The 13,894-nt window shown below is 40.8% G+C and overlaps 1 protein-coding gene across 2 annotated transcripts in view; it reads right to left on the bottom strand.

Moving 5' to 3' along the window:
- The window catches only part of FBXL17 (F-box and leucine rich repeat protein 17), a 365,616-nt gene that overhangs the window by 19,791 nt on the left and 331,931 nt on the right, over positions 1 to 13,894 (bottom strand). For both annotated transcript variants that reach the window (XM_054178266.1, XM_054178265.1), the window contains one exon: positions 1,660 to 1,802. In XM_054178266.1, coding sequence (XP_054034241.1) covers positions 1,660 to 1,802 — 143 coding nt within the window. The remainder of the gene's footprint in view (positions 1 to 1,659; positions 1,803 to 13,894) is intronic.

Genomic DNA, 13,894 nt, shown 5'->3' with positions numbered 1-13,894 from the left:
CCTGGGGACATGGTTTAGTAGCCATGGTAGTGTTGGGCTGATGGTTGGACTTGATGATGTTAGGGGCCTTTTCTCTCTACGATCCTGTAAATTCTATGATCCAGTCAACATTGCTTTTCAGTCTTCCATAAAGCTTTTTAAAAGAAGTTTCTTTTTTTTCCTTTTAGTAGTTAACTTGCATAACACAGAAGATGGTGTATAATCCTTTATAAAGCACTAGGAAAGCTTTAATCGGCCATTAGAGAAATCTAGATGGTACTACATAGAATTTAACTGATGAGTTAGTAAAACTTGTTTTCAGCATCAAGATCATGGATTTTCTACAGTAGCTGAAGACAGGATAAAATTATTGTGCTTCTTATAACCTTGTTGGCTATTCAACATTAGCTATATCCACAAAATAAATACATGCTTAAAACTGGTCATGTGATTCAGGGTCATATCTCATTCCCAAGGTCAAAGTAACCCTTTGAACATTCTCTAAGTGCATAATCCTAGCAAAATCCCTCAAGGAGACGAATGCAGTCTTTCTCTGATGGCTCTTACAAAATACTAATGTTTAGGAGACTAAGTGAAGTCAGCTTTAATAGAGCTTCCAAAGTGCTCAACCTCCCCTCAAACTGTAAACTGTCTAAGACTGGGTTTGCAAAATCTCATTTCTAACTTTGCAAATGAAATACTGGAGTTTGTAACTCTCTTATAAAGCACTGCAAGTTGTGTAACATAGAAGTTTTGAGTATAAAGTTTCTTAGCCTAAAACCCCTGTATTTCCACAGGTTATATCCAATCAGGAATTTGCAAGCCTGAGAGGTATCTTATGATGGGCATCACAAGTTGGACTTCTTGTTCATGATGGCTGGAAAAGAAATAATCCCTGCAGGTGTGTTTGAAAAGCTGAGATCAGAGACTCTGAAACACCAATGGCTTTCAGCTATTTCTGCTGTATTACCAGACCTCTTGAAAACTTTTCTCTCAACAAAGATGGTACACAGGTTGAGGTGAAGTCGGACTGCCTTACCATCTTTTCTTCTAATGACACAGTGCTAAAATGTACAGACATTCTTAATACATTCCAAGTAGGAAGGCTATATAGTTAGATTTTTTTAATATAATTTATTTTTTTCCCAACATTATAGTTTTATTCAAATTCATGTCCTTGTGCTTTCAAAAGCATTGTATGTGAGCAAAGACACAGACAAACAGAAAATCACTCTGGAAGTAGTAATGAAGTATTTTTATTCTTGTTCGGTATTTTTTTGTGTGTTTTGTTTTCTTCTTTTTCTTTCATTTTTTTAAAACAAAGTAATCTGTCATAGTAATGACATGACATACCAATCAGTTTTAGCCAAAAATATTCAAACCCTTAGAGGGCAGATTTTGCATAAAAATTCTGTGAGCACTTCAGGCTATGGGTGTAGCCTGTGGGTGTATTTTGAAAATCTGTGTCTGCAAAAACTTGTAATACTCTTTTTAGTTCTCTAGACACTTTTTTAGCTACAAACACAAATACAGTACACTAAAAAAGTTACCATGGTAGTGAAAACCTGTTTGTACTGAAGAACATCTTCCTGTCTCTCCCTCCCTCACACATACACTCAAGGAGATTTATTCTCATGTGCACTCAGAAGCAGGCACCAGTTCACACAAAATGCTCCTTACCTGATCACATCTCATCAGCCCTAAGTATCTGAGAGACTTGCTGCTTTGTGCAATTTGGGTGGCTCCATGGTCTGTGATTTCTTTGCACCATCCAACATCCACTGTCTCTATTGTCATGCTGTATCGTCCAATGGCTATCAGAGCTGTAAAGATATTAAGGATATGGTAAGGTATAGCTTGGGAAGATCGTAAGCTCTGTTCTATGTATACACTGAAACTAAATTTTGAGAAGTAGTTGTCACATACTTTGCAAAAGACCTTTGATTTCATCATTTTTAGCTATGAAATAGCTGCCTCTTCAAATGAGGAATACAGATATGTGAAAACACATATAAATGTACAGATAAACAAACCTTCTTATATATTTTTCTATCAGTCAAGATGAGTTAGCAGAGACATTCTCATAAATTATAATTAATTTTTTTTAGAATGCTCAAGAATCAATTAATTCTAATTGAAAAATACCTAATTTTATACTCCTAATACTTTTCTTTCAGCAAAATAATATTGTGAAGATAGCACAGAGTAAACTGGGGCAATTTGTGTGTCAATAATACAAATGGGTTTAGAAACCCATACAGGTGTCTTTTGTCATATATTTGATAAATAACTTCTAAAATTGCAACTGTTTTTTATTGTTCACATGTCACTTAACACCCTGGTCAGCATGAAACTAGAACACCTCTCAGGACAAACATGGTTGAAAAATATCAGTGAAAGGACATTTTCCCTTTCAAGAAAATAAATAATTTTAGAAAATGCCACAGGTATCTTACATAAAGCATTTTATAAGAGAAACAAACAACACTATTTAGTAGCTAAATCTCAGAGAAAAAGTCCAAGGTTTCTGGTTAGAATAGAATAGATTGAATAGATAGAATAGAATAGATTAAGCCAGGTTGGAAGAGACCTTCAAGATCATCGCGTCCAACCTATCATCCAACACCACTTAATCAACTAAACCATGCAACCAAGCACCCTATCAAGTCTCCTCCTAAACACCTGCAATGATGGTGACTCCACCAGCTCCACAGGCAGCCCATTCCAATGGGCAATCACTCTCTCTGTGCAGAATTTCTTCCTAAACTCCAGCCTAAAACTACCCTGGTGCAGCTTGAGACTGTGTCTTCTTGTTCTGGTGCAGGTTGCCTGGGAGAAGAGACCAACCTCTGCCTGTCTACAACCTCCCTTAAGGTAGTTGTAGAGAGCAATAAGGGTTCCTCTGAGCCTACTCTTCTCCACGCTAAGCAGCTCCAGCTCCCTCAGTCTCTCCTCATAGGGCTTGTGTTCCAAACCCCTCACCAACTTTGTTGCCCCTTCACTGGACATGTCCCAGCAAGTCAACATCTTTCCTAAACTGAAGGGCCCAGAACTGGACACAGTACTCAAGGTGTGGCCTAACCAGTGCAGTGTACAGGGGCAGAATGACCTCCCTGCTCCTGCTGGCCACACTGTTCCTGATACAGGCCAGGAGGTCATTGGCCCTCCTGGCTGCCTGGGCACACTGCAGGCTCATGTTCAGCCTACCATTGATCAGTACCCCCAGGTCCCTCTCTGCCTGGCCGCTCTCCAGCCACTCTGACCCCAGCCTGTAGCACTGCATGAAGTTGTTGTGGCCAGTGTGCAGAACCCATCACTTAGATGTATTAAATCTCATGCTGTTGGACTGTGCCCATCTGTCAAGCCTGTCAAGGCCCCTCTGCAGAGCTCTCCTACCCTCTAATAGATCAACACCTGCCCCCAGCTTGGTGTAATCTGCAAATTTATTGATGATGGACTCAATGCCCTCATTCAGATCATCAATAAAGATATTAAAGAGCATGGGGACCCAACATTGATCCCTGGGGGACACCACTAGTGACTGGCACCCAGCTGGATATGGCACCATTCACCACCACTCTCTGGAGTCCACCCTTCCACCAGTTCCTAACCCAGGGCAGAGTACTGCTGTCCAAGCCATGGGCGGCCAGCTTGGCCAGGAGTTTGTTGTTGGGGACTGTGTCAAAGGCCTTGCTGAAGTCCAGATAGACTTCATCCATAGCCTTCCCCGCATCCACCAGACAGGTCACCTGATCATAGAAGGAGATCAGGTTAGTCAGGCAGGACCTGTCCTTTCTAAATCCGTGCTGGCTGGGCCTGATCCCATGGCCATCCTGTAAGTGTTGTGTGATTGCACTCAAGATGACCTGTTCCATCATCTTGCCTGGCACTGAGGTCAGGCTGACAGGTTTGTAATTCCCTGGCTCATCCAACCAGCCCTTCTTGTGGATGGGCATCAGTTTGGCCAGCTTCCAGTCATCTGGGACCACTCCAGTGAGCCAGGACTGTTGAAAAATGATGGAGACCAGATTGGCCAGCTCATCTGCCAGCTCTCTCAGCACCCTAGGATGGATCCCATCTGGTCCCATGGACTTGTGGGGATCCAAACAGCTAAGGAGATCGCTAACTACTTCCTCCAGGATCACAGGGGAACTATGCTGCTCCCTGACTCCATGTGCCAGCTCAGGAGGCTAGTTGTCTGGAAGACAACCTATCTTGCTATTAAAATTTGAGGCAAAGAAGGTGTTAAGTACCTCAGCCTTTTCCTCTTCTTTTGTTACCATGTTTTCATCTGTGTCCACTAAGGAGTGGAGGTTTTCCTTGCCCCTCATCTTGCTATTAATATATTTATAGAAGGATTTTTTTGTTGTCCTTCACAGCAAAGGCCAGTCTAAGCTCTACATCGGCTTTTGCCTCTCTAATTTTTTTCCTACATTACCTAGCAACATCCTTAAACATTCTATGGGTTACCTTACCTTTCTTCCAAAGATGATACACCCTTTTTTTTTGTCTTAATTTCTTTAGAAGCTCACTGCCCATCTAGGATGGCCATCTGCCCCCACCTGACCTTGCAGTATTTCAGCGAAGACCGGTACTGATGGCAAACAGCAGTAAGGATATTTCATAATTTGTAAGAATCTAGGTGGACATGATTTGCAAATAAAATCATCCAAAAGAGGCCAAATGCATTCTTAGAAGCTGCCAAAGGTGCAGTAGTAATTATCTTACAGCAGTTCAATAAAAAGGGCAAAGATAACTGGATTTTGTAACTGACATAATCAACTTATGATATAATCACCTATGTAGTTCCATTGAATTCTATAGGACAATACCAACTTTCTGGTTTTTCCCAGTGCAGCCACAGAAAATCAGTCTTAATTTTGCAAAACATAAACATGTGTATAGCAGAACATAAACTTTGTATTTTTTTATAGTCTTTTAAAAATACCACTTCAATAACAAACATAAAAAGAAAGCCAGACACAGCAATGGCAGATTATAGTAACTCCACACAAAATGTTATAGACTTGAAGTAGTAAAGGAATATTAAAAGTGCACGATTATATTAGAATACGGTCAGTTAAACAAAACTTCTAATACTGTTTGTATTTGAATATTTTTGACATTTTTGTAATATTGCAATCATATTCCATCATTTTCAATGCTTCATGTAAAACTGATAAAAAGAAGAAAATGAACAGAGACTCCTTTAATGGGTGTGAAATAAAAGATCAGATCACATTGGTGAAGAATTCTCCTAGTGAAGGCATAATTTCTGTGATTTCCCACACAAGATATAGATTAGAGAGAAAGTAGGGGGAGATGCTGTTGAAAGACTCAAAAATTATGTTATACTGTGTGCAGAATGCCAAAGACTAAAATATAATTTGAGCATTATTATTCCAAGACATTGCCTTGAATGTGGCAAAAGGATGGCTTATAACATGAAATTTCAAGCAGGCATCTTCACAAGAGGATAGCAAACAAATCTGCAGAATAAAAGATTCTCTGTCTTATTAATATACATCACTTTATAGCAGAACATTCATAGAAAACCACTGTATAATAAAATGTAATTTAAAACACCAATTAATCATTTGATATGTTACTTCTTGTATTTGGGCATTTTTGCAGGTAGAGTAAAAGGTCCTAGAGTAGGATTTTAACTACATTTCAGTTAAGTGTAATGGATTTTTTAATATAAAAATATTTTTACTTTTTACATAATGGGGAAAAACAATAATTATTGCAATATTGACAAAATAGTTATAAAATAATAGATTATGAAATGTCTTTACAAAAATTGGTCTTCACTGCTTGTCTTCTAAACCAGCCAATTGTTATTAGTGTTACTTCTTTGAAGTACTAGGAGAATGTAAAAGGTCATCCTTGGAAACTGTAAATAAGTTTCCATAAATCAAAGTGTACATGTACGATTTTTGAACTATATTGTCATTACTATGTTTTGTCAATTATCAGAAAAGCCAGGACACAATTGTAGTGATACCGTGAGACAACAATCACCATATTTATTTGGTACAAGTAGGAAAAAAATTACATCTCAAAATGCTGTGTACCAATATGATACATAAGAAAAAGGAACAAAAATGAGAACATTCCAACCATGAAATATGGGGAGCAGGATTTTCTAAGTGAACAGTTTTTGTAGTTCAGAAGTATTAGACTGACTTTCAGACAACTGTTAATCTGTTGTCTTCATCTGTGTTCTACATTCATGTATATAATTGAATTAAATGCCATGTTTTAATTAATCTATGTGTTTAATCTATGCATTGGGTATGTGTTAGGCTAAACTGCTTCTGAGGTATACTTTAGATTAGGGACTGCTGAATGGATAGTACTTGTTTCTGGCTGGTCTTTTCCCTTGAAACATTATTCAGTACTGTCTCAAGCCTAAACCATTCCTACAGAGCCACATGTGCATATGTTATATGCACATATTTGATTTTCTGTTCAGCAGCATTAAATAATTAGGTATTCTCTAATACATAAGAAAAATTGACAACATTTTTCTAATTTAATAACAAATACCACTGGAAATCAATTGCTGTGTTACAGATGGCTGAACATTTGCATTAATCTGACATACAGTAATAGAGATGTATTTATTTTGTACTTCACAACTTTTTGTCTCCAGATTAGCAGATACTTTTCTGGAAAGCCAAATAATTTGACTAGCACTTAGAATGTTACACTGTAGTCATATATTGCAACAGTTCATCTATCAAACACAGAAAGGGTACACCATTTTAAAACACCAATGACCATACACAAGTTTATGGGGCCAGATGGGTTACATCCAAGAGTGCTGAAGGAGTTGGTGGATGTGCTTATCAAGCTACTCTTCATAACTTAACCAGCAGTCCTGGTGGTCCCAAGAAGGTCCCAATGGACTGGAGATTAGCAAATGTGACACCCATCTGCAACAAGGGCTGGAAGGAGGGTCTGGGGAACTTTAGAGCCATCTGTCTGGCCCTAGTGCCAGGCAAGGTTATGGAAGAAACCATCCTGAATGCCCTAAAACACCATTTACAAGCCCAGCCACCACAGGTTCATGAAGGGCAGGTTGCGTTTAATGAACCTCATCTCATCTATGACAAGGCAACCCATTTGGTGGACGAAGGAAAGGCTATGGATGTGGTTTATGTGGATTTCAGTAAAGCCCTTGCTACTGTTCCCCACAGCATCCTCATGAAAAAATTGTCTGCCTAGGGCTGGACAGGCATACATTCTGCTGGATCAAACACTGGCTGGATAGCTGGGCCCAGAGTGTGACAGTGAATGGAGTTAAAACCAGTTGGCAGCTGCTCACAGGTGGTGTTCTCTGGGGCTCAGTGCTGGGGCCACTCCTATTTAATATCTTTATCAATGATCTCAAGAAGTAGATTGAGAGCACCCTCAAGTAAGTTGGCAGACAACACCAAGTTAGGTGGGACTGTTGATCTGCTGGAGCATAGCAAGGCTCTTCAGAGGGACCTGGATGGGCTGGATTGATGGGCTGAGGCCAAATACAGGAGATTCATCAGTATCAAGTGCTGAGTCTTGCACCTGGGCAAGGCTATGGACTTGGGGCTGAGTGGCTGGAAAGATGCTCATCAGAAAGGTACCTGGGGGTGTTGACTGGCAGCTAGTGGAGCATAAGCCAGCAGTGTGCCCAGGTAGCCCAGAAAGCCAATGGCATCCTGGCCTGCATCAGGAATAGTGTGGTCAGCAGGACAACAGAGGTGATTCCCCCTGCACTTGGCACTGGTGAGGGTGCACCTTGAGTACTGCGAGTTTTGGGTCTATCACTAGATGAAGGACATCAAGGTGCTAGAGCATGTCCACAGAAAAGGCCAACAGAGCTGGTGAAGGTCTTGAGAATAAGTCTTATGAGAAGCAGAGGAGGCAGCAACGGTTGTTTAGTCTGCAGAAGAGAAGGCTGAGGGGAGGATGATGCCTTGAGCAACCTCGTCTAGTGGAAGGTGTCCCTTACTATGGTAGGGGTGTTGGAAATATATGATCTTTAAGGTGTCTTCCAACCCAAAACATTCTATGAATGTGTGTATTTATGAGACCATATTGTTCTCTACAGCTACCTGAAAAGAGTTTGTAGAGAGGAGGGTGGTGGCCTGTTCTCACAAGTCACAACTGACAGGATAAGAGGAAACAGCATTGAATTATTGCAGAGAAGGTTTAGGTTAGAGATTAGGAAAAACAAAAGGGTTACCAAAGACTTCAACAGGCTGCCTAGGGAAGACATTCAATCACCATCCCTGGATATATTTAAAAGCAGTCAAGCACATGGTGTAGTAGTGGCTCTTGTTAAGAGACAGATAATGGTTGGACTTGATGATCTTAAAGGTCTTTTCCAACCACAGTGATTCTGTGATATTTTCAGAAAATATAAATGTGTGCAACTGCGTCTTCACAAGAACACTCATAGTCAGAGACAAGGTATTTTGCTTCTACCAGCATCCACCAGTGGGAGACGAAGGCCACGGTACATGACACATGTACCACAGAGTCACAGAATCACCAAGGTTGGAAGAGACCTCAAAGATCATCGAGTCCAACCTGTCACTACAGACCTCATGACTAGACCATGGCACCAAGTGCCATGTCCAATCTCCTCTTGAACACCTCCAGGGATGGTGATTCCACCACCTCCCTGGGCAGGCCATTTCAATGATGAATGACTCAGTGAAGAACTTCCTCCTCACCTCAAGCCTAAACTTCCCTTGGTGCAGCTTGAGACTGTGTCCCCTTGTTCTGGTGCTGGTTGCCTGGGAGAAGAGACCAACCCCTTCCTGGCTACACCCACCTTTCAGGTAGTTGTAGAGAGCAATGAGGTCACCCGTAAGCCTCCTCTTCTCCAGGATAAACAATCCCAATGTCAATGACATCAGACATGGAGCCATGAATTGTCTTTTTGGCTCTTTCTAAATATTCCCTTGTCCATCACTGATGTCAGAGGGATGGAGGAGAACACAACTGGAGCTCCTGATCCCTTTAGCAGTTGCCCCAGGGTCCTGAAGTCTTTTTTAACTGATTGTAAGCTTCTCACTGCTCCATTCGCTCCAGGAATCTTCTGGACTGCCTCCTTTCTGCTGAATTAAGTTCCTAGCAGATATCTGGCAGGTTGAAGTCACCCACAAGGACAAGATCTGATGATCTTGAGACAGCCTCCAGTTGTTTGTAGAATCATTCATCAGCCTTCTCATCCTGGTTGGGTGGTCTTTAACAGACTCCAACCAGGATGTCAGATTTGTTGGGCTGCCTTCTGATTTTAACCCACAGGCTCTCAATCCCTTCATTTTCCACTTCAAGTTCTGTGGCAGAAAGTGACTCCCTAATATACAAAGCCACCCCTCCTCCTCTTCTCCCTCACCTATCCCTCCTAAAGAGCCTGTAACCCCCTAGTGTAGCACTCCAATCGTGCGTGTTATCCCACGAAGTTTCTGAGATGGCGACTATATGATAGTCACCCTGGTGGACCAGGACCTCCAGCTCCTCTTGCTTATTGCCCAGGCTGCGTGCATTGGTGTACATGCACTTCAGCTGGGCTCCCAACTTCTCAATTGACCCTACCTTGTGCCCTACTCTTTCCTCTGCAGAGGAACTGATTTCCTCACCCACCCCCTTGAGACCTAGTATAAAGCCCTCCTAATGAGCCCTGCCAACTCTAGTGCTAGGACTCTCTTGCCCCTTCTAGATAAATGCACCCTATCAGCACCCAGCAGGTCGGGTGTAGTAAAAGTTGTCCCATGATCAAAGAAACCAAAGTTCTGCTGCTGGCACCATCCCCTAAGCCAATTGTTGATGGTATGGGTTCTCCCGTTCCTTTCAGTGTACTCCCCTGCCACTGAGGGAACTGAGCAGAACACCACTTGAGCTCCTGCTCCATCAATCAATTGTCCACGGGCCCTGAACTCCTTCTTAATTGCCCTGGTGCCCTTCTTGTCAATCTCATCACTCCCAGCCTGTATTACCAGCAGAGGGTAATAGTCAGAGGGCTGGATTAACTTTGGGATTCTCCTTGTGATGTCCCTTACCTGCGCCCGTGGTAGGGAGGGTCAGGATGACATATGGGTCCCTCAGTATCCCCCAGGAGAGAGTCCCCAACAACTATAACCCTTCTCTTCTTCTTTGTGGAGCTGGTCATTATAGTTGGTGGGGGCCGCTTGGCCTTAGGCTCCTCTCTGGATGGCTGCTCCTCAGCCCTCTCATCCCCACTGCCCTCGGCCTGCAGGGCCTCATACATAGAATACATAGAATACATAGAATAAACCAGGTTGGAAGAGACCTTCAAGATCATCGCGTCCAACCCATCACCAATCCAACACCGCCCAAGCAACTAACCCACAGCACCAAGCACCCTGTCAAGTCTTCTCCTAAAAACCTCCAGTGATGGCGACTCCACCACCTCCCCAGGCAGCCCATTCCAATGTGCAATCACTCTTTCTGTATAGAACTTTTTTCTAACATCCAGCAAGGGCAGCGGAGGAGGAGGAGAGGGTCGGGGTGGATTTCTCTTGCCACCCCTGGCAGGGACCTGTCTCCATCCCTCTCTGTTTCCAGGGACCCTTCCCTCAGCAGGGGAGATCTGCAGAGCCTTCTCCCACCAATCTAATTCTCTTTCACTTTCCCTTATTGTCCTTAGCCTAGATACCTCCTCCTTCAGCTCGGCCACTTCGTCCTTCAACTCTACCACCAGGCTGAGGAGAAAGTTCACCTGGTCACACCTGACCTCTCCTTCCCCCTCTATTCCAAGTGCCAGGCTGAAGCACTCTCTGTGGCTGGCAGCCTGGACTCCAGCATGCTGATGCAGTAACTCTCTGTCTGGGTAGATGCTGTTTTTCTAGCCTTTGTCCGAGTGACAACCATGGTTCAACGTTTGAGTGAAAACAAAAAAAAATTTTTTTTTTTTTTTTTTTTTGCAAGTAGCCGATAGGCTCTCGAACCAAAATGGCACCGCATGCACAGCCCGGGTGGGATTTAAACCTCCTGTGGCTGATGTCACACTCCCATTCCCGCGCATGCTCGAGAGAGCACAATCCTGCCGGAACCCCTGCCTACCAGGAGTCCTCCCGACCCGCAAAATCCCGAAAGCAAGGCAAAAAACCGAGCAGAAAGCTCACAATTCAAGCAGAGTGGTCCCGAAGCAGCAGTCCCGATCGGCTATCGAACCAAAATGGCGAAAAAAAGTCATTGCATTTGTGCAGCCTTCAGTGAGGACTGGATAGAAACGCTTTGAAAGACTGATTACAATTGACATCATTCTAACACCAGGACACTACACACATCTATGCATTCATGGAAAACATACTCTTGCCTTTTTTTTCCTTTCATTAATGTCAAAAGCATTTAAATGGGCAAGACCTAGAATTAAAAATTTTTAACCTCTCTAAGACTTTAACACAGCACAGAAATTAATCAGTCAACCCAGAATTACCAAGTAATAATTTTCTTTTGGAACTTTCCATTATTTTTCGTTTGTTACATAGCCAAAATGGCTTTGAGAGCCATTTACTAGCTCCTAAAGAGCCTAATGCACAAACCCCCTGGAAGTTTGTGAGAGTTAAAATGGCAAAACATAGATGTAATAAAAATAAAATTGGCAAAGAAAACAATATATTTAGATGTTAAGAAAATGGTGCAACTGTTCAGCACAGTGGACTCAAAATATTGTCCTTCTGTTCATGGAATTATGCAGTTATTCTCATCTGCTTGAGTTACTTAAATCAGAGCTTTAGAAAGGCTACAAAGAAAATTCTGTAAAAGACAGACTGAAAAATCAAATTTAAATGCTCTTTTCTGTCTTTCACTTACATTATTCTATTGAATTAGAAACAAAAGAGAAGGCTGTAAATTATACAGACAAATTAGAAGCACTTCAATGCACTGAAGCCATTAGTCTGATAATCCATTTCCAGTGATTTATGGAAAAGCATTTATAAATTACCCTGCAATTAGTCACAAACACTTGCCAATTCTCAAATACAGTTGAGTACACAGACAACTAATTGCCAACCAATTTTCACATGCTATTATATTTACAAATTAAAACATTAACATATATGTTAATAATAATTCTCTGCAGTATACAACATCTTAAGTATTGAATATTTAGTTAAGATAAATACCGATTATACATAGAAAAGGCTCTTCTTCACAAGTGCACAGCTACAAAAAAATCTTTTCAGAAAAATTTTCAATGACTTTAGCTTTTTTCCACCTTGAATTAGAACAGACCTTGATTTTTCAGAGAAAATCTTTACACCATAAACAAAAGCTTGATAATATTGCCCACATCATACTAAGAGATAGGATTTGTCTCTACTCCCTGATTCCATGAGGTTGATGGTTATCTGACATTACAATTACATGAGGTTTTGCAATTTAGCTAATCTGTTGTGTGGATAGACAGACTACATGCCTAATCCACATGTCTCAAAACATATTTTTCTGCTGTAACTACAGACAGTGGTTGAAGAAATAACTGTTTGAGTTCTCTGCCACTTTGTCCACCCAGCAGAGGAATCATATCTCACAATTCACAGGACTTCTGCCTTAAATGAAGAAAATGTCTATGAAACTCACTTCATCATATAACCTTTTATACAATTAATCTACTCCTGTTTCAAATTTCTCAGGATATTTTGATGACTAAATAAATGTTTTTTCATCCTATACAGCTGTAAATTATGTATCATGCACTGCCGTTCATCTGCTAGTTACCATGAATGTATCATTCCAAAATTTCTGTTTGTCCTGTTTTCCCAGTCAAAAGACTAATTCTGCACAGGCTTCAGCGTATCTAGCTGACAATTAGTATCACATGTATTTTTTTCTGTTATAATTTCACATAAAAACTACATTTCAGTGCAACCATGAAATACACATCCAATCCTTCCTATAATCAAGCACACAAATGCATTCTTGGTTTTAACTGTGTAAGTAGTTTCCTCGAAATAAAAGTAAATACCTAGAGGAGGTAACCATGAACTTCAGTGTTGTAATAATCAAATGTCAATCTTAATTCTCTAACTAGTTTCTCTTACAGTACATATGCCCATGTAATACAGAAACATGCAAGCAATTAAGTTCTTTTCCCCAAGGTATGGTAGTGATGCAAAAAGGCAATTGACCATTGTCAATTTTAAAAATATTTTACACTATTACTACTTAATGCTTATAGTAAGTGCTCACAGGACATAGTAACCAGAAGGGTATGTAAATAGGAAAAGACGGAAGTTTTTATAAATGTTAAAGAAAGTTAGAAGAAAGTTGCCTAGCCCAAAAAATTTTCCAGATGGAATGCTGTATCATCTCTCTGGATGGCCAGCCTGCATTTGAACATTCTTGGTGTATTTTTCTTAGTCTATTGTTTTCACCTGACTCAGGCTGTTTGCAGTCTCCTTTGATAATTTATTTTTGTGCCTTTGTGTGCACTTGGCTATGAGCAACATTTCTTAAGAATGGAGTATGGGTGTGCAATAAAATAAAGAAAGATAGAGGGGCATGACCACACTGAGATACCAATCTAATTGGAGATCTCAAGAAAATAAAAAGGAGACAGACAGTATCCCTTGAGCAAACCCGTTTTCTCCAAGAGTTTAGGTTAAATTCTTTTCTCCATATGAATATTTTAACCTTTATTTGGAAGTATGGCAACAAACCACACATCTAGTGCTGTTACTGCAATTTTGACTAAAAATCTGCTCTAAAGAGACAAGACATACATTTTAAGACAATATGTTTCTGATTTCTACTTTGAAACTACTATTTCATTATTTAACATATTAGTTACCTAAAGATGCCTAATTAAAACTGCTAGAGGCAAGATAAGGAACTGAAAACATCTAATGATTATGAGAGGAAAGATGGTGAAGACTGCTTTTATGCAAGAAAA

The sequence above is a fragment of the Dryobates pubescens genome, chromosome Z (genome assembly GCF_014839835.1).
Source record: "Dryobates pubescens isolate bDryPub1 chromosome Z, bDryPub1.pri, whole genome shotgun sequence".
Classification (NCBI taxonomy): domain Eukaryota; kingdom Metazoa; phylum Chordata; class Aves; order Piciformes; family Picidae; genus Dryobates; species Dryobates pubescens.
This window is presented reverse-complemented; position numbering and strand designations above follow the sequence as displayed.